The sequence below is a fragment of the Mixophyes fleayi genome, chromosome 4, assembly GCF_038048845.1.
Source record: "Mixophyes fleayi isolate aMixFle1 chromosome 4, aMixFle1.hap1, whole genome shotgun sequence".
NCBI classification, from domain to species: domain Eukaryota; kingdom Metazoa; phylum Chordata; class Amphibia; order Anura; family Limnodynastidae; genus Mixophyes; species Mixophyes fleayi.
Genome location: NC_134405.1, coordinates 38,590,724 through 38,612,170, shown reverse-complemented (window position 1 = coordinate 38,612,170; position 21,447 = coordinate 38,590,724). Strand labels below are relative to the sequence as shown.

The window sequence follows — 21,447 nt, the reverse complement described above, 5'->3', positions numbered from 1 at the left end:
CGTTTCTGCTGATTTGCTTGTGACCCCGACCCCTGGCGTGTTTTCTGACGATTCTATATAGAAAGTGACCCCTGACCTCGGCCTGTTCTCTGGATTCGCTGTCTGCCATAACCCTCTGCTCCTGGGTTCTCCACAGCTGGTACACATCACACGACCCTCTGTAGTCTGCAGCCAAGTCTGTCCCCACCACTAGGGGCTCCAGTGAACACCAGACTATCATAGCAGACTCCGGGTGTTGTTGTACTGGCTGGAGGGGTTCCTAGCACTCATTCAATAACGGTCATACAGGTATCACAGTTCTATTACATGACCTCTCATTCTATAACTGTCATATAAGTATCACTGTTCTATTACATGACCTCTCATTCTATAACTGTCATATAAGTATCACTGTTCTATTACATGACCTCTCATTCTATAACTGTCATATAAGTATCACTGTTCTATAACATGACCTCTCAATAAACACATTATTACATTTCTCCAATCTGGATACACCTGTGACAGGTTAGCTGCTTACAGACACATACATTCTTGTGTAACTAGTCATAACTAAAACCTTTCCCATTTGCGGAACAGTCACATTTTCTATCATTTATTACAAATAATTTATTCAGGTTACAAAAAGCTTGATTGGCAGATTAGATACTGATCATGTGATGTAGGAGGCGGGGCCAGTCTTCTGATGATGTCATGTCAAGCGCTGAAGTGAGGAAGAGGAAGATGGCAGTCTGAGGCTCAGTGTGTGATTAGAGAGGCAGGGAAATCACATCCAAATGTCACAAGTTCTGTCCTGACAGTCCCCACGTTCACCTCTCCTTATTTATCATCCAGGGGATTTGGGTTGCCAGACTCCCAGCTCTGGATCAGAGCGCTGCGCTGCCGCCGGGTGTAAGGACCGTCCAAAACCTATAATAATAAACACATAACATAAGTGTATAATAAATGATAAGTGTGAATCCCTCCACAAACAGTTGTTATCTTTGTCAGAAAGAAATAACAATATTGTCCATTATGGTGGGGGGCAATGACGCTTGTGATGGAAATAAACGCCCTAACAAAGTTGTGTTACGCAGAAGAGCAGAGCAGGGGTCTTGAGACCCTTACACCCACAATAAAATACATTTTCTATGGGGTTTAACGAGTGATATTTAGTCCCCTGTCTGTATCTCTGTATACAATGTATGGGTAAATGCATTGGTCCTTCGAAAAAGGGAAACTGCAGATGTTGCCCACGGCAACCAATGAGATTCTACCTATCATTTATCTAGTGCATTCTATAGAATGTTAGCTTCCTTCTTGGAAGGTTTGACACAATTAACTCTATTATCATTTCATAGTAAGAAGTACATTATACCAATGTATATAGATAGCAGCTCAAATATATGTATACACAGCAAAGTGCTCCTCACACACTACTACACCATGACATGTATACACAGCACAGGTACAGTACACATATCTCCTCCTCACACACTACTACACCATGACATGTATACACAGCACAGGTACAGTACACACATCTTCCCCTCACACACTACTACACCATGGTATGTATACACAGCACAGGTATAGTACACACATCTCCTCCTCACACACTACTACACCATGACATGTATACACAGCACAGGTACAGTACAGACATCTCCTCCTCACACACTACTACACCATGACATGTATACACAGCACAGGTACAGTACACACATCTCCTCCTCACACATTACTACACCATGACATGTATACACAGCACAGGTACAGTACACACATCTCCTCCTCACACACTACTACACCATGGCATGTATACACAGCACAGGTACAGTACACACATCTCCTCCTCACACACTACTACACCATGACATGTATACACAGCACAGGTATAGTACACACATCTCGCCTGACACACTACTACACCATGACATGTATACACAGCACAGGTACAATACACACATCTCCCCCTCACACACTACTACACCATGACATGTATACACAGCACAGGTACAGTACACACATCTCCTCCTCACACACTACTACACCATGACATGTATACACAGCACAGGTACAGTACAGACATCTCCTCCTCACACATTACTACACCATTGCATGTATACACAGCACAGGTACAGTACACACATCTCCTCCTCACACACTACTACACCATGACATGTATACACAGCACAGGTATAGTACACACATCTCCTCATCACACACTACTACACCATGACATGTATACACAGCACAGGTACAGTACAGACATCTCCTCCTCACACACTACTACACCATGACATGTATACACAGCACAGGTACAGTACAGACATCTCCTCCTCACACATTACTACACCATGACATGTATACACAGTACAGGTACAGTACAGACATCTCCTCCTCACACATTACTACACCATTGCATGTATACACAGCACAGGTACAGTACACACATCTCCCCCTCACACACTACTACACCATGACATGTATACACAGCACAGGTACAGTACAGACATCTCCTCCTCACACACTACTACACCATGACATGTATACAAAGCACAGGTACAGTACACACAACTCCCCCTCACACACTACTACACCATGACATGTATACACAGCACAGGTACAGTACAGACATCTCCTCCTCACACACTACTACACCATGACATGTATACACAGCACAGGTATAGTACACACATCTCCTCATCACACACTACTACACCATGACATGTATACACAGCACAGGTACAGTACAGACATCTCCTCCTCACACACTACTACACCATGACATGTATACACAGCACAGGTACAGTACAGACATCTCCCCCTCACACACTACTACACCATGACATGTATACACAGCACAGGTACAGTACAGACATCTCCCCCTCACACACTACTACACCATGGCATGTATACACAGCACAGGTACAGTACAGACATCTCCCCCTCACACACTACTACACCATGACATGTATACACAGCACAGGTACAGTACAGACATCTCCTCCTCACACACTAATACACCATGACATGTATACACAGCACAGGTACAGTACACACATCTCCCCCTCACACACTACTACACCATGACATGTATACACAGCACAGGTACAGTACAGACATCTCCCCCTCACCCACTACTACACCATGACCTGTATACACAGCACAGGTACAGTACAGACATCTCCTCCTCACACACTACTACACCATGACATGTATACACAGCACAGGTACAGTACACACATCTCCCCCTCACACATTACTATACCATGACATGTATACACAGCACAGGTACAGTACAGACATCTCCTCCTCACACACTACTACACCATGACCTGTATACACAGCACAGGTACAGTACAGACATCTCCTCCTCACACGCTACTACACCATGACATGTATACACAGCACAAGTACAGTACACACATCTCCCCTCACACACTCGTACACCATGACATGTATACACAGCACAGGTACAGTACAGACATCTCCTCCTCACACACTACTACACCATGACATGTATACACAGCACAGGTACAGTACACACATCTCCCCCTCACACATTACTATACCATGACATGTATACACAGCACAGGTACAGTACAGACATCTCCTCACACACTACTACACCATGACATGTATACACACCACAGGTACAGTACAGACATCTCCTCTTCACACACTACTACACCATGACATGTATACACAGCACAGGTACAGTACAGACATCTCCTCCTCACACAGTACTACACCATGACATGTATACACAGCACAGGTACAGTACAGACATCTCCTCCTCACACACTACTACACCATGACATGTATACACAGCACAGGTACAGTACAGACATCTCCTCCTCACACACTACTACACCATGACATGTATACACAGCACAAGCACAGTACACACATCTCCTCCTCACACACTACTACACCATGACATGTATACACAGCACAGGTACAGTACACACATCTCCCCCTCACACATTACTATACCATGACATGTATACACAGCACAGGTACAGTACAGACATCTCCTCCTCACACACTACTACACCATGACCTGTATACACAGCACAGGTACAGTACACACATCTCCCCCTCACACATTACTATACCATGACATGTATACACAGCACAGGTACAGTACAGACATCTCCTCCTCACACACTACTACACCATGACATGTATACACAGCACAGGTACAGTACACACATCTCCCCCTCACACACTACTACACCATGACATGTATACACAGCACAGGTACAGTACAGACATCTCCTCCTCACACAGTACTACACCATGACCTGTATACACAGCACAGGTACAGTACACACATCTCCCCCTCACACACTACTACACCATGACATGTATACACAGCACAGGTACAGTACACACATCTCCTCCTCACATACTACTACACCATGACCTGTATACACAGCACAGGTACAGTACACACATCTCCCCCTCACACACTACTACACCATGACATGTATACACAGCACAGGTACAGTACACACATCTCCTCCTCACACACTACTACACCATGACATGTATACACAGCACAGGTACAGTACACACATCTCCCCCTCACACACTACTACACCATGACATGTATACACAGCACAGGTACAGTACAGACATCTTCCCATCACACAGTACTACACCATGACCTGTATACACAGCACAGGTACAGTACAGACATCTCCCCTCACACACTACTACACCATGACATGTATACACAGCACAGGTACAGTACAGACATCTCCCAGGGGCAAACGCAGGATGTGTAGAGGGGGGTTTCCACACCACTGGCCCAAAACTGTGTGATTGGAGGTGCACGATTTCTGGTTACTGGTACGGGTGTGCTGGTCTAGCCCCGGAGGTAAGATGAGTCACGTGGTGCGCAGACCAAGGTATGGTACGGGTGTGCTGGTCTAGCTTTGGTGGTAATGATGGGCCACATAGTGGGCTGACCAAGGTATGGTACGGGTGTGCTGGTCTAGCGTTGGTGGTAATGATGGGCCACATAGTGGGCTGACCAAGGTATAGTACGGGTGTGCTGGTCTAGCCTTGGTGGTAATGATGGGCCACATGGTGCGCAGACCAAGGTATGGTACGGGTGTGCTGGTCCAGCCTTGGAGATATGATGAGCCACTTGGTGCGCAGGGCGAGGTATGGTACGGGTGTGCTGGTCTAGCCCCCGGAAGTATGTGGAACCGCTTGGTGCTTGGGATCGATGCCGGGACTGGAGTCCCGAGACTGGTGCAGCTTCTGCTGTGGCAGGAGGACACTGTACAGGCGATAAGTAAGGTTGGTACAGTGCACATTGATGGTAGTGAGGAGTTTGGAACCCGTTCACTTCAATCAGTCGGCTTAGGTTCTGTGCAAGTACAGTCCCTATGGGCTGTCCTGCAGGGCGTTACAATTAGCCTAGAAGGGTGCTGGTTCCAGAATGTGTGGGGATTATTGTCCCAGTTTATGGATACACTACAACGGTGCACTTAGGTAAAATGGCAGATAACTTGGATGTCCCGAGGTTGGTACTTGTGATGGAACATCCTGATAAGTATTGATCAGTAGCCGAGGCTGAGTACTGTGTCCTCCCTCCACCATATCCGTGCAGGGTGTGGGGTCTCTTATTGGCAGAAGTGTTAAGGTTAAGGTGAAGGTTTATGATTATGTCATCAACCGCGAAGCATTTTAGGAGCAGCAGCCAACAGCGTCACATGTAAGACTCGTCTGGCTGCTTCTAACATTAGTCCACGCAGCATTGCCCAGCATTGCCCATGTATATTATGGGGATAGGAAGAGTTGGAGAGCAGCCAAGTGCTGTCTAATTTTATAGCCACGCCCCCATGCATGCTGCTCCCGCCCACTGACGGTGTGGTGTGGAAACCCACCTCTGCAAATCCTGCGTTTGCCCCTGCTCCTAATGGCAGTGCCATCCCACCATGACATCTTCTGCTTTACCTGCTCTTGTTGTTGCCCGTTCATAACGCCTCCTGTACTCGGCGGCCAGTTTACATCTAATCTCCTCCAACTTGGACGCTCTGAAACACAAAACAGGGATAAATCGTGATAATCGCTGCTTATTCTATAAATATTGTTTAAAGAGTAAAATAAGGGCAGCAGGTTACATAATTCTACAGTATATAGCGTAGCATATTTCTGCCAACTCAATCTGACGCTAAGCAGCTAATGATCTGTTGTTGGGTTATGGGAGTTACAGGGTCGGAATATCTAACATGTGTAACTTTTTTTTCCATTTATTTTTTTCATACAATCTCTCTTTATAGGAAAAATGTTTAAACAAAAACAGTGGTAAGATAACACCAGGCAAAAATACTTTGCACGATGGATCGTAATTACACAGATATGACATGACTTAAGGCATTAGTAGAAAGCATCAGGTCTCATGAGGCTAATCCATATCTTCGTCATCCTAATCACTGGATATATCTGCAGTGATTTACGTGGATCTGAGAAGCTGAGATGTGCAGCTCTAATAAGTCCGGGGGATCTAATTATCTACATGGGTTATACGTATGCAAGGTAAGTGAACATAACAAAACAAGGGAGGAACAATGAGGAAATTAGACGGGGGATCAGGAAATGGGGGTCTGGGGGGTGGTGAGGGTGGTTTATAGGGTGACATAGTTCAGTCTATGATGGCGTCACCCAAGGGCTATAGGGGCATATTTAATAAAGCACGATAGTGCTTTTAACAGGTAATTAAGGTCCCACAGTGTCCTCCGCAAATTTATTAAGGGGGCATCGCATCATGGATATCTGCTGCTTTGCATTCCTCTTCGTTTTTGGGAGCAGTCACCATTCAACAGAATGGTGACTGCTCCTGGTCGCAATCTAACAAGTCCCGAAAAAACATTTTTTTCGGGAACTTGTCATGTTAATGTACGCCAGCTGCAGCTGGCGTACATCATCCGAATTAAGGAAATCTAATGCTGTCAGCTCTGCTCCGGAGAGCAGAGCTGTACAGCGCATGTGTGGAGGGATCACATGATCCCTCCCTGTCACTCAGCGCTCTCTCTCTGCAACTATCGTTGCAGAGACAGAGAGGGGATCTGAGTGCGCATGTCCAGTTCTTGGAACTGGACATGCGCACTTGAAGAGTGAAGAGAAGACCCGAAGACAGCGCTTCCGAAGAGGGGGGTAAGTATGTTTTTTTTTATCACTGAAACAGCAGTTTTTCGGAACTGCTGTTTCTGTGCAGGGCTGTACATAAATGTGAGAAGTAGTTCAATCCTTATCATTGCGATAAGGATTGAAAACTACTTTTCACTTTATGTGAATAATGATAAATGTGCCCCATAACCTGTTACAAAGAGTTTGGATCGACAAATTGATCAAAGCAAACACTGGGCCAGTTAACCTGTATTACATGTTGCTGAGTATTTCATTATAGCTTCACATTCCAGCCACCTGCACAAAATTGTGGCAAATTGCTCAAATATGCTAGCAGACAATAATATTAAATCGTGCATACTCATATAAGGTTGCAGTCTAGCAAACCATTCCATTAGAGGTGGCGAGGAGCCACCACCGTTGCAGCACTGTTTAGGGATTTGATATTTTGGCCAGTTGGCATTGACTGCTGCACTTCAAACACTTGCTGGAGGCACAAGGGTACATTTATGGCAAGGAGGCAAGGTACCAGCTAGATAGGGCTTCAAAATGGGTCTCTGTTAAAGTTCACTTAGTGTTCCTATCTAAAACCACAGAAAATCACTTTCCCAGTCTCTTGTGTATTTCCATAGTGAACAGAAGAGATTCTCTCTAAGCCGTCACTAGATGTTAGACAGTGAGTGTGAGGGGCACGTGAGGGTCATGAACATCATTTTGAATGGTGTCAACACTCTACCTGCCTCCCTGCAAAATTCCACTTTGCTGAAGAATTGCTTTATCTGTAGAGAACGCTAGAGTTCCGAATTAGGTTCTGTTTGGTTTGGATATCCATGAGGGAGTATACACACTAAGAACTAGTTGGCCGGCACGCGGGACTCCAACCTGGGACCAAAGCCTGGGGTTTTTGCCAGATGTTCCCGGGGGCAAGGTCAGGTTGACAAAGAGTGGCGCCAAAATCAAATTTAGTGTAGAAATATATTTCTGTTCCTGTAGTTTGCCCCAGTGTGCCTATGTAGGGTCAATTATTAGGTGCTGTATAGATGAAAATCTGAACAACCACAGCAGGACAACAGTGAAAGTTTTAAGTGAATACCCCCTCTTGCCAACCACTGTTTGTGCTTTCTGTCGACCACTCTAGGATCCTGCCATAGCATCATAATAGGTAGCAAAGGGGAAAGTTGGGGACCTCCCAGGTGCCTTTTTCTATGCAACACGTAAAGTTCTTTATATAATATAACATTCCCAATTAGAGATACATTGTTATTGCTGTTTATATTATATGGTGCCTAGCTTGAGAACAAATGCATTACACATTACACACAGAAAACAAAATAATATATTAATCCTCCTCTTACTTAGAGCAGATTATATTGATAATTTATGGCCATCTTGCATCACACTTTTCTTGGTATTCCCCTACTCAAGAAATTGTTTAGCAGAGCTCCTAACAGTGACTCGAGGAAAAGGCACATGGAGATAATACTGTGTGTATGACATTATCTCCGAGTAGAAAGTAGATAGAAATGAGACGTAATGACTGCATAGTTAAATGGCAGATGTAGATGTTGCCTTATTGTTATTAAATTACATATACTATATATATATATTCTAATTTATATAATTATTGTGGACCCGTCACCGACACACTGTGGCCCACAAAATGGCTGCCACCACATGTGTAGGTGATGGGCCTTTAAATTACACGGCATGAGTTAGGGTCGTGCTCTCACCTGGTTGATAGATCCCGCTTTGGATGTCACTTCTATTGACGGGTTTCTGTGTAGTCTCCACAGCACTGTCGTCTCTCCCGTACACACTATTTCTCTGCCTCTGGAGTTCTTTCTCTCTCTCCTGCACCTCCTCTATCTCTTTGTCCAACAGAGAGCGCGGACTGGGTGAACGGAGCCGCTGAAAGGGGCTCCCAGGAGCAGGAAGAGCGCTATCAACATTGTCGAGGGGAGGAGAACTCACTGAGTTTGCACGTGAGGTCTCTACTGGGGCAAAACTACGAGAATCTACAGGGGCGGAGCGCCGATAATCTGCAGGGGCGGAGTGCCGAGAATCTGCAGGGGCGGAGCGACGAGGATATGCAGGGGTGGAGCTTCGAGGGTCTGCAGGGGCGGAGCTGGAGACATTCCCTGGAGCAGCTCTATGAAGTAAAGAGCTGTGCTCTATGATGATAACATTGCTCCCATTAGCCTCAGCATATGAGGGTCCTTTCTTACTCTCTCGAGCGGGAGCCACATAGTTAGGTGCTACAGGGAACTCTGATGCAGACGCTACCAAGAACTTTGACTGTTGGGGTTCACTTTGATTCTTCTTCATGGGAGGATCCGAGGACTCTGTGAAGGAAAAAATAAGATATTTGACACATCAAAAGGGATAGTGAATCCTGAAAAAGATAGAAAATAGCCATCTGAAAATTGTCAGCCCATTTTACATGTCCTCTGACAAACATAGGGTACATGTACCATTCATGATTTAAGCCATCTGTTAATACTTGGCAAACAGACCCCTCCCCCTTGTGTCACATGACTCACATAGAAGGCGCCTTTAAAAGGCAGAGTAGACAAAACACACTTAAATCACCTCAAGCAGTCAATTACGCGTGTGTTTTAGGGAAACTCTCCAGGATACACAGTGTGTAGGAAACATGGGCTGGTATCAGGGTCACCATAAGGTAACAATAAATACACTCGTCCCAATAATGACTGGTTTCATGCTATCCTGCAATTACTATGGCATGCAGCACAGGCAATGACAGACTGATAACAATGTAAACAATCCGCAGACAATGGCTGGACCAGGCAAAGGAATTGTGATGCCTCCGACTTGTCCACCACAAAGAGTAAAGCTGGTCTGACAACTAGGTAGATATAGACCAAATTTGCCTGAAATGCTGTTGCTATGTGTATGGTCATTAGTTCATTACTCTAATTGGGCCCCTTGGGATCTGGCTCTTCAGCCTGATTGCCAAAATACTTAGATTTGACCATCTACATTTGATTGGATTCGAGGGTGTAAACCTTAATAACCAGACCTCATAGTAACATTTTGTCCTCCAGGCTCGATACACAACACTGCAATACTCAAACCTCATCCTTCATCAATCTGACACAGTGGACTGATCCAAATATATCAACCTTAAAGGGCATATGCGAGTTTAGATGGCTATGATTCCTATACAGTTGGATGCATATATTTGGAAATATTTTCCTGTGGACCGTCTATGCTGCCCATAGCCGCCCCACTGATTATTATTGCTATAGATATCCCTTGTATTCGTCACATAAGTACAAGCCTGTTTACCCACAACGCAACATAAGACAATACCAAAGGCCAAGAATATTTAGGTTTGTCTGTGGAAAAGCAACAATACTGCTTCATTTTCTATAACTTTCTGACTGTTTCGGTGAAAGCCAACATTGGAATCATTCAGAGACACGTTGCTGCTTGTCACAATAATATATCTAGAGTCCACAACCAATGCAATCTAGATGGATCTAGTACACTAGATCCCAAGATGTAACCTGACTACAGGATGCTCCAGTTTCCTCCCACAGTCCACAAACGTACTGGTAGGTTAATATGCTTCGGACAAAAAATACAATATACCTACAATTTCATGTGTTGTTTGTAGGTAACAAAATGAAGCTGTGCCCGATTCTACGAAGAAATGGATGAAAACAACAGAACCTTACAACAGGCCTGTTCTTTACCTTGTCAATCCGAAGACAAAACAGAAATGTTTTATTGAAGCTGTGGCCATAGAACCCTATTTGATAGTGCGTTTGTATTAAAAGTTTAAAAAACGTACCCAGGGAGAGTGAACATAAATAGACATGAACAATAGCAACATGGAGGACCTAACAAATACAAGACAACATATAATAAATTATAGTGTGCTGAATGACCCTGATACCCCGAGATGTTCTTTGGTATGTGGATGAATAATTTACATGGCCAACCAACACAGCAATATCCTAATATAACATCCAAAGGACAGAAATGTGGGTCCAGTCTATCTATTATCCCATTGCTATTAGTTAAGGGAGAGCTGAGGTGTTGCCCACGGCAACGAATCATATTCTAGCTATCATTTATCTGGTACATTCTAGAACATGAATCTGATTGGTTGCTATGGGCAACACCTCCACTTTTCCTTTTTAAAAGCTTTAGAATATCTACCTCTTGACGTTGCTTTTACAGAAAATGTTAAACACCTGTTGTGCTCATCTCTCCAATAGGTTCATACTTCTCTGTTAAAAAGTTAGTTTCTCATTGATAAGGTGTGATAGAATTACTGCAGTGGAGGAAATGCAGGTAAACAATACTTAAACTGCAATGTATAATGCATACTTGCCAACATTTGCTTTTCTTCTTCCGGGAGATGCCGGCTGGGACGTGGGCGTGCAGGGGGCGGGGCGCCAAAATCGCGTCATTTTGGCCCTGCCCCCGTGACGTAATGACGCAAATCGCGTCATTTTACAGCGGGGGCGGGGCTAAGCGCAGCGATTCCGGGTGAATCGCGGCGTTTAAACCGAATTCTGCCCGAAGTGGGCAAATCAGGGAGATTGCCACACTCTCCCGGGAGTCCGGGAGACTCTCGCAAAATGTGGGAGTCTCCCGGACGTTCCGGGAGAGTTGGCAAGTATGGTATAATGTCAGGTCATTAGAATATTTAGTTAAATAAACAAATGAAAAAGTACTGGAATGTTTTAGTCAGGAGCTAAAAATCAACAGTAGTTTCACTTTGGAGAAATGCACAATGTCTGAAGCCTTCTGATAATGGCTAACTGGGGATTATACCTTAGTGGATGATTATAGCAAACACTGCACTTCTACCAGATACAGGAATACAGGAACTGAAGTAGGTGAGGTAGGTGACAGGTGGAAAAGCACAGGTTTGTATCTAGAGCAGTCCACAGGTAAGTGACATGTAGAAAAGTACAGGTGAGTATCTAGAGCAGTCCACAGGTAGGTAAGTGACATGTAGAACAGCACAGGTATGTATAGCAGTCCTCAGGTAGGTAGGTGACATGTAGAACAGCACAGGTGAGTATGTAGAGCAGTCCACATGTAGGTAAGTGACATGTAGAACAGCACAGGTATGTATAGCAGTCCTCAGGTAGGTAGGTGACATGTAGAACAGCACAGGTGAGTATGTAGAGCAGTTCACAGGTAGGTAGGTGACATGTAGAACAGCACAGGTGAGTATGTAGAGCAGTCCACATGTAGGTAAGTGACATGTAGAACAGCACAGGTGAGTATGTAGAGCAGTCCACAGATAGGGATGTGACATGTAGAAAAGCATAGGTGTGTATGTAGAGCAGTCCACAGGTAGGTAGGTGACATGTAGAACAGCACAGGTGAGTATCTAGAGCAGTCCACAGGTAGGTAAGTGACATGTAGAACAGCACAGGTGAGTATGTATAGCAGTCCACAGGTAGGTAAGTGACATGTAGAACAGCACAGGTGAGTATGTAGAGCAGTCCACAGGTAGGTAAGTGACATGTAGAAGAGCACAGATGAGTATGTAGAGCAGTCCACAGGTAGGTAAGTGACAGATAGTAAAGCACAGGTGAGTATGTATAGCAGTCCACAGGTAGGTAAGTGACATGTAGAAAAGCACAGATGAGTATGTAGAGCAGTCCACAGGTAGGTGACATGTAGAAAAGCACAGGTGAGTATGTAGAGCAGTCCACAGGTAGGTGACATGTAGAAAAGCACAGGTGAGTATGTATAGCAGTCCACAGGTAGGTAAGTGACATGTAGAAAAGCACAGGTGAGTATCTAGAGCAGTCCACAGGTAGGTGACATGTAGAAAAGCACAGGTGAGTATGTATAGCAGTCCACAGGTAGGTAAGTGACATGTAGAAAAGCACAGGTGAGTATCTAGAGCAGTCCACAGGTAGGTGACATGTAGAAAAGCACAGATGAGTATCTAGAGCAGTCCTCAGGTGGGTAAGATGAAGTCGGTGTTATGAAGCACAATATAATACAGAAAAATAAGTGGTCCACTGGTGGTTAAAAAGATCATTTCTATTTGTATAAAGGGACAGGTTAGGACAGCAAGTCCCCGTGTAATGAAGTCATTGTTCTGGACTGGTATAATAAATGAACAGGTTGGGAGAGAAGGACAAGTGCACATTTGAATAAGCAGTGACAGGTACAGCCGCAGCTCAGGTAGGAACAATTGTGGGAGGCAGTGTATAGGTAGGGAGTGGAGAGGACTGAGAGAAGAGAGGTTCTGTGAGGCATGAGGCAGGATGAAGTTATCAGCTGGAGGAGTTATTTCTGTATGAGGGGAGTAGGACAGGTGACACATCTGATCCAATAACGTCAGAGAGGTACCAACCTGTGAAGCTCTCAAAGATCATTTTCCTCTCCTGCAACTCCTGCTTGTGCCCACGGTCATAGGTGCCCATCACTTTGCCCAGCTTCACCAGGTCTTGTTCCCTGCGGGTCTCCAGCTGGATATCTCTCTGCATCTGTGCCCCTGCCAACTTCCGCTCTTTGCCAGTAAGTGCCACTGGCTCCACCATGATGGTCTTTCTGCGCACCTCCACAAGCTCCGGCTGCCCAACGGTGACATCGATCCCCCTCTCCTGGCGCAGGTTCTTCTCTCTTTCCAAGGCCAGACGGATCTCTCTCTCTATGGGGGTTTCAGGGGCAAGGGTTTCCCCTTCTTGTACAATCTGCCTCTCCTTCATCTCAGGTGTGCTGTGACACAGTGTTACCTCAGTAGCTGTCCCTTGCTGTGCCTCTGCTTCCTCAGCTGTGTCTGCCCTTACCTCACTGCCAGTACAAATAAGAGGCGGCCACTCCTTCTCCTGACATGCTACTGGGCGTTGTGGGTCTAATGTCCCCTCCCTGCCAGTGTCAGATAGCAGATCGGGTGTCACTTTCCCCTCTGCTTCCTGGCCTGAGGCTGTTCCCTGTACACCTGTGTCCAGCTTACCTGCTCTTTCTATCTCTGCTTCCTCACCTGAGGCACATACCTGTGCACCTGCTGCCTCCTTTATGTGGGCATTTGCTTCCTCACAAGAGAGATTCACCTGATCATCTCCACCTGTTTCCTCTCTACTTAGCTCTTCAGGTGTAGCTGTCACTTCCACTACCCCCTCTTCCCTCCCCTGTGTATCCTCTCTTGACACAGGTACAGTTATGTCAGTGTTTTCATCAGACACCTGTACATGTGTGTTTACCTCTCCTCCTGTCCCCTGTACAGCTGCACCTGCTCCCTCTGTCACCTGCTCCTCTGTTGTTATTTCAGTGTCTATCACTAGTACAATGGAATGTGTTCCTGCCTGTATCAGTGGAACACCGGCACCAGCTGCTTCTCCAGGAATGTCTACCTGTGAGTCTGCTCCCTCGGGCGCCGATTCTTCACCGGCACTAGCCCCCTCTGTCGTCACCTCGGTCACTATGTTCTTTACCAGCATCTCTATCCACCTCTCACTTTCATCTGTAACATGTACATCTACATTTTCAGTCACACTTGTGTCTGTTTCCTCAACAGGACTTGTCTCTTTACTTGTGACTTGTGGATCTGTCTCTATGACTGTTTCCTGGGGATCTGTCACCTCACCTGCCACTACTTCACCTGTCTCCTCACCTGTCCCTCGTGGACCTGTGACCTCATCTGTCACTTGTGGACCCGTCACCCCTACTGACACTTGTGGAGCTGTCTCCCCACCCATCACCCGTGGACTTGTCTCCATATTTGTCACTTCTATGTTTGTCACTTGTCCTTTACCTGTCTCCTCACCTGTCTCTTGTGGACCCGTCACCACATCTGTCACTTGGGGACCCGTCGTCACCTCTCCTGACACTTGTGGATCTGTTTCCCCACCCATCACTCGTGGACCTGTCTCCTGTCCTTCACCTGTCTCCTCAGCTGTCCCTCGTGGACCTGTCACCTCATCTGTCACTGGTGGACCTGTCTCCTCTTCTAACACTCGTGGACCGGTCTCCTCTCCTGACACTCGTGGACCGGTCTCCTCTCCTGTCACTGGTGGACCCGTCTCCTCTCCTGACACTCGTGGACCGGTCTCCTCTCCTGTCACTGGTGGACCCGTCTCCTCTCCTGACACTCGTGGACCGGTCTCCTCTCCTGACACTGGTGGACCCGTCTCCTCATCTGTCACTGGTGGACCGGTCTCTTCTCCTGACACTCGTGGACCGGTCTCTCCTAATGACAAGACCTCTATATTTGTCTCCTGGCCTGGGGTGTCTTCGCATGTCACCTCCTTTTCCTCTGTGATCTCTTCCTCTCTATTCCTCTTCAATACATCCTGCCCCTCGCTGCCTGCCCCTGCTTGCTGCACCTCTCTACCGATCTCTAGGTCCCCTGTAACAGACCCCTGCCCCTCACTACCTGTTCTGTCACCATCTGTTAACTGCCCTTCTCCACTACCTCCATTTCCTAAAGTAGCTGTGACTGGATGTGTCACTGGCTCCCCCTTATGTTCAGTGTCGGAAGTACTGCAGTTGGGTAATTCACAGTCACTCGGAGGGTGCCCTGTGTGTTGAGAGGCGACGATGGCATGACTAGGGTCACATGGGTTTTCATCGCTGATATCTAATTTCTGCTCTGACGCCATCAGATGTTTCAGTGAATATCTGTGAGAACAAAGATATCAGTTATATTAATATTTGTGAACAATCTCTTTTCCTATGAAATACTTTCATCTCTACCCGTCGTTGCTACAGCCTTTCCCTGTATTGATCTGTTTGTTAGAGTGTAAGCTCTTGACGACAACGATACTATGAGGGATTATGTTACCGTTCATCATTTCACACAATGTCTATTGACATCACAATGTTTTCTAGGTGAATATGTCGCCTTCCCACAATGGAGAGAGCTACAAGCTCATAAACATTGGTTCAATCCACAATATGACTCTACTGTATGTAGGTGCCCCTATTGTCCTTCATTTCCACCCCCGCATTCTCCCATCCCTACACATCCCCCCCCGGACATGAGGTCGATCCCCTCCTAATATGACCGTCTATATTAAAGTTATTGACAATGAAGTTTATACAGCTCTCGCTCTACCTGATAGTACATTTATATTATAGACATTCTGAAAGGAGACAAATTTGTTATGTATTGTACAACTATATCTTGTATTGTATAGTTTAATATCATCAATGCATTCTCTAAACAGTTTCCACATCAGCTAGTCACCGACAGTACCCATAGATGTCGTAAACATTCTCTTCATTGTGGACAGACGGCAAACACCAAGTTTTCATTGGCGAAATTCCAGCCTAACAATTTGCAAAATGTGGAACAATACACTCTTAATATAGAGGTCTTCAAAGCTCCGACCTCGACCGAATCTGGGATACGGTTTGTAGATCAATCCCAATCCAACCTGATGGACCTCAAGCATGGAAGAACAGGGGAACATTACAGGGGGTAAATGTATCAAACTTTCTAAAAAGGAAAAGTGGAGGTGTTGCCCATAGCAACCAATCAGCTGTCCATCTCTACAATGTACTAGATAAATGATGGCAAGAATCTGATTGGTTGATAGAATCTCAACTGTAATTGTGCTTTCTTCTACTAAGTATTAAAACAAAGGGGTGTAAATGTAATTAAGAGTTTATTTTATTTAATATAAATTAAGAACAATCTTGCTTGTTGGGGGGCATTACAGGGTACTTTGTGTTGATCACTGGTAAGAATTCCCAATTTAATCCACTTTGATTTCCTGATGTAAGGAAATAAAATGTGAAAAACGGCAAAGAGAGGTGATTACTTTTTATAGTCCATGTACGTTAAAGTTTAAAGTTTTGCAATATCCTTAACGATTTTACCAACGACTCATAAAATAAAATAAAAAAGTCCAGATCAGCAGCCGATTCCTGTGTACACACTACTGAAGTTTTACAAGATTTACCGTCAGATCTGTGATATTCATCTGTCATAACCATCAGCTGAAAAGACCCTGACGCTGCACATTCTATAGAGATCTATGGACACTGCCGGTCCTGAGTGCACACACACTGCAGGATTGCAGCGACTTCCTTCCATTGTTGAACGAGATTTTTATTTCAGTTTAAAAATCTCGCTCAACTCTACGATGAGCTTTGGATCGATAATCGTTCATCGTTGCAGTACACAGTGATGCGATATCGGGCCAATCGGTCGTTTATGGTCTGATTGGCCCAATAAACGTCTGAAGACCCTGTATCGTGTACCCAGTTTATGTATGATCTATGCCACTATACTAACCCTACACTCCGTGTTATGTCTGAGGAGAGGGGTGCATTGAATTGTACGACCTCCTGGCTGAGATACTGAACTATCCCCTGTCCTCAATGCAGCTCTGGAAAAAAGAGTGACTGGGTGGATGATCCTTTCTTGGCAGCTGGTAGAGTATGGGCACCAACGTGGTGGGCAGCCGCCCTGAGGATGGTAAAGCGGGCGAGTTAGCAGTGCTACACACATATTTACGTAATTTGTTTAGTCTGGCTTTTTTAATGTCACCTGTACCTTAGAACATAAACATCACTGAATATTTCTTAATGAAAAGGAACAAAATGTGAACAGTCAGTGCCAATAGGGGGAAGTAATACATGAAATAGGTGGTTCTAGGGCACTAGGTCAGGATCTTGGTCACAGGTGGACCATAAAGGGATCAGCATTTTAGAGTCTCAGAGAAGAGTGGGATTTTGAAGAACCCATTGACAGTCCCTGTTTTCAGCCCTCAGTATATAAACCTCTCAATCACCAGGGGTCTTTCATACCATTGTTACCAGGACGGATATCATAAGTTTGCTGTTAAATGGAGAATAACTTTGACTATTTAATGTACTCAAGTAGATTTGAGGTGGTTCTTTTTAGAACACACAGGAATCTCCTTTCATGGCAAGTTTGAATAAATAGACCTTTATTGTGTCTGGATTAAACAGGGCAGGATGAAAACTAACAGAGAGAAAAAAGTACATTTAACCAGGGACCTGCCCTTGTTTACTTTCACACATTTAGTGCAATGTCACAAATATGCTCCTAGATCACACTTGCTGACACTCCTGGAATGTTAGGGAGACTCCTTACATAGCTGCTGATCTCTCGCCCCCCCCCCCAGAATGCCTGACCAGACAGAGGATAATTATGCCCCGCCCACTATGAAGTGATGACGCTACTTGCATAATCACACTAAAGTCGATGGGGTGGTGTGATGCAGGCTCCGTCATTAAGTCCCACCAGCCGCCCCGCGACTTCACAGAACAACTAATTAGAAAATAATTAGGCGCTAAAAAACGTACAGATATAGAATTAGCGCTGGCAGATCAAACAACCTGGAGGCAGACATAGACCACTATCTCAGTACCAAATTTAATATAATTTATTTGACATTATATATATATCATACTTGCCAACTCTCCCGGAACGTCCGGGAGACTCCCGAATTTTGCGTGAGTCTCCCAGACTCCCGAGAGAGTGTGGCAATCTCCCTGATCTGCCCTGGGCAGAATACGGTTGAAACGCGCGATTCATATTTTTTTTCCGGGAGCTGCCAGTAGGAGGTGGGCGTGTAGGGGGCGGGGCCCCGAAAAGCGTAATTTTTTTCGGGCCCCGCCCCCTACACGCCCACCTCCTACTGGCAGCCCCCGGAAAAAAAATATGAAATGTTGGCAAGTATGATATATATATATATATATATATATATATATATATATATATACTGCAATAACCAGTAGTGTGCACAGTCACAATTCACTAGTGGCTCCCCACACTGTATTGACTGCCCCCCCCCCCCCCACACACACACCTCGTACACAAATACTTACGGTAGTCAGTTTGACCTGGGGCATGCCTGAAGTGGGTGGGGCTTAATGAAAACTCAGGTCATGTCCCCGCCCACCTTGGGACAGGTAAGTGCTCTCTCTGGGAGAATTGTCTCTTCTCTCTGGAGTCGGGGAGTTCTCTCCCTAATTCTGCGGTCTTCCTGACATTCCGGGGGAGTAGACAGCTATGACCTAGGGGGAGGTGTTGTTTTTTATCTGAATGTAGTAAAACTGTATAGGTGGGTATCCATGATATGAAATAGTTGCCAACATTGGCAACTTGTGTCCCGGGAGCTCCGGGAGGCAGGTGGGTGTGTGTGGGGGCGGGGCTAGAAGAATCCCGTTAACTCCGCCCCCAAAGCCATCATCACTTTCTTCGGCCAATAAAAATAGGGGCGGGGCCAAAATGGCACACGCGGCACCACTAAGTCACGCCCCCTTCGTTTAATTTGCAGAGCCGGCCGGGAATCGGGAGAATTGCCTGAGAATTGGAGTCTCCCGGAAATTCCTGGGGAGTTGGCAAGTATGTACTATGAGCTACAGTAGGGAAGGGTAACCTGCACATAGCCTACGTATTGCCCAGTGCCCCATGTCTGAGAATTATGTGGGCTGTATTGACATTTTAAGTGTATTTTATGGATAAGCAGAGAAAAGTAAAATTATACTGTTAATTATATGGGTATTATATAGCTCACAACCTTATCGGGACAGTGTGTGCTCATGAAAAGGGGTTGTGCCCAGTACTTCTAAAGTTCTGGACTTCCCCAAGACCCACTACCCTAAAAAAAAACCCTCCAAGGTGCTTTCTAATATGTATAATCACTTGCAATAGGTGGTGCGTTATTCCTAGTTATAATCAGGGGCGGACTGGCCATCTGGCACTTCTGGCAAATGCCAGAAGGGCCGATGGCTAAATGGGCCGATCTGGCCGCCCCAGGTTATAATACACAGGTTTTGTTAATGAGCCCTGATGTGATGACATCAGACCTCACTGATTATAAGCGGTGACATCAGAGCTCACTCTTTATACAGATATTATTCACTGGAGCCCATATATTATTATTATTATTATTATCTTTTATTTATATGGTGCCACAAAGGGCCGCAGCGCAGTACATAGGGCATAGGAGAAAACAGAACATGGCGAACAGGGAAGTACAAAGAAACAAAATAAAGTGCAAAGCATGACTTATATATTATAAGGTCATATCACCACTATTAGGCTGTGTGCACACAGGTCTCATGTTAAAGTGTGCTTTCCGACCCTATTAAAATGACTTAATTATAGTGTACAAAAGCCTTAATATACTGTATGTAGCAAACTGCACGTTTAGTTTTAGCTCTGTGGCTCCCTCTGCTGTTGTCTTTTATAATTACCTGGAGAGAGTCTGTGACATTTAGGCCATTGGCCCTAACAGTCAATAGAAGGTCAATGAGCCTTTACTAACATCTATCCAACAACAAGATCCTATTAACTCTGCCTCTGCCAGAGTATGCAGAGTATTCCCTCCTGCACAACCGCAGTCTGCAGAGCATCACTCCATTTTTCCAGTTTCACAGCCATCTTCACAGAGCTACTGAAGATCTGCAGATTGTCTTCCACAACATTCTGTAGAATGTAAGCAAGAACTTTGGGAGTATTTTATTATTACTTCCTACAAAACCCATTGTGACGTCGCCTGCTAATTCGCCACTTGGCATTTATGTGCCAGTTTCAGAGTTACTAGGAGTCACTAGGACAAGATTTGTGCTGCAGATGAAGGGTTAAAGTCAATAAGTATTGGGGTACTGTATATTGGAAGGAATTGCTGATTTTACCAGCTGGCTTAAAGCTTTCAAGCCGTGCAAAAAAACCTTAGATCTCAACACAATTTTCCTATTTTATTTGATTAATCTACTCACCTGCTATTAAGAAGAATTAGACCATGAAAACACAATATTTAAAATCTTACAGTAAAATGGTATGTAAGTCATATGTAAGTATAACACTGTGTGTAAGTCATATGTAAGTATGACACTGTGTGTAAGTCATATGTAAGTATGTCACTGTATGTAAGTCATATGTAAGTATGACACTGTCTGTAAGTCATATGTAAGTATGACACTGTGTGTAAGTCTTATGTAAGTATGACACTGTGTGTAAGTCATATGTAAGTATGACACTGTATGTAAGTCATATGTAAGTATGTCACTGTATGTAAGTCATATGTAAGTATGACACTGTGTGTAAGTCATATGTAAGTATGACACTGTGTGTAAGTCATATGTAAGTATGATACTGTATGTAAGTCATATGTAAGTATGACACTGTGTGTAAGTCATATGTAAGTATGACACTGTGTGTAAGTCATATGTAAGTATAACACTGTGTGTAAGTTATATGTAAGTATGAAACTGTATGTAAGTCATATGTAAGTATGACACTGTATGTAAGTCATATGTAAGTATGACACTGTACGTAAGTCATATGTAAGTATAACACTGTGTGTAAGTCATATGTAAGTATGACAC

The 21,447-nt window shown here is 44.8% G+C and overlaps 1 protein-coding gene across 1 annotated transcript in view; it reads right to left on the bottom strand.

The window, feature by feature from the left end:
* Positions 1–582: 582 nt before the first annotated feature.
* The window catches only part of MISP3 (MISP family member 3), a 34,041-nt gene continuing 13,176 nt past the window's right edge, over positions 583–21,447 (bottom strand). The window contains exons 3-6 of the mRNA XM_075206600.1: positions 13,490–15,756; positions 8,862–9,473; positions 5,959–6,038; positions 583–909 (exon numbers count right to left, since the gene is read on the bottom strand). Coding sequence (XP_075062701.1) covers positions 820–909; positions 5,959–6,038; positions 8,862–9,473; positions 13,490–15,737 — 3,030 coding nt within the window. The 5' untranslated portion in view covers positions 15,738–15,756 and the 3' untranslated portion in view covers positions 583–819. The remainder of the gene's footprint in view (positions 910–5,958; positions 6,039–8,861; positions 9,474–13,489; positions 15,757–21,447) is intronic.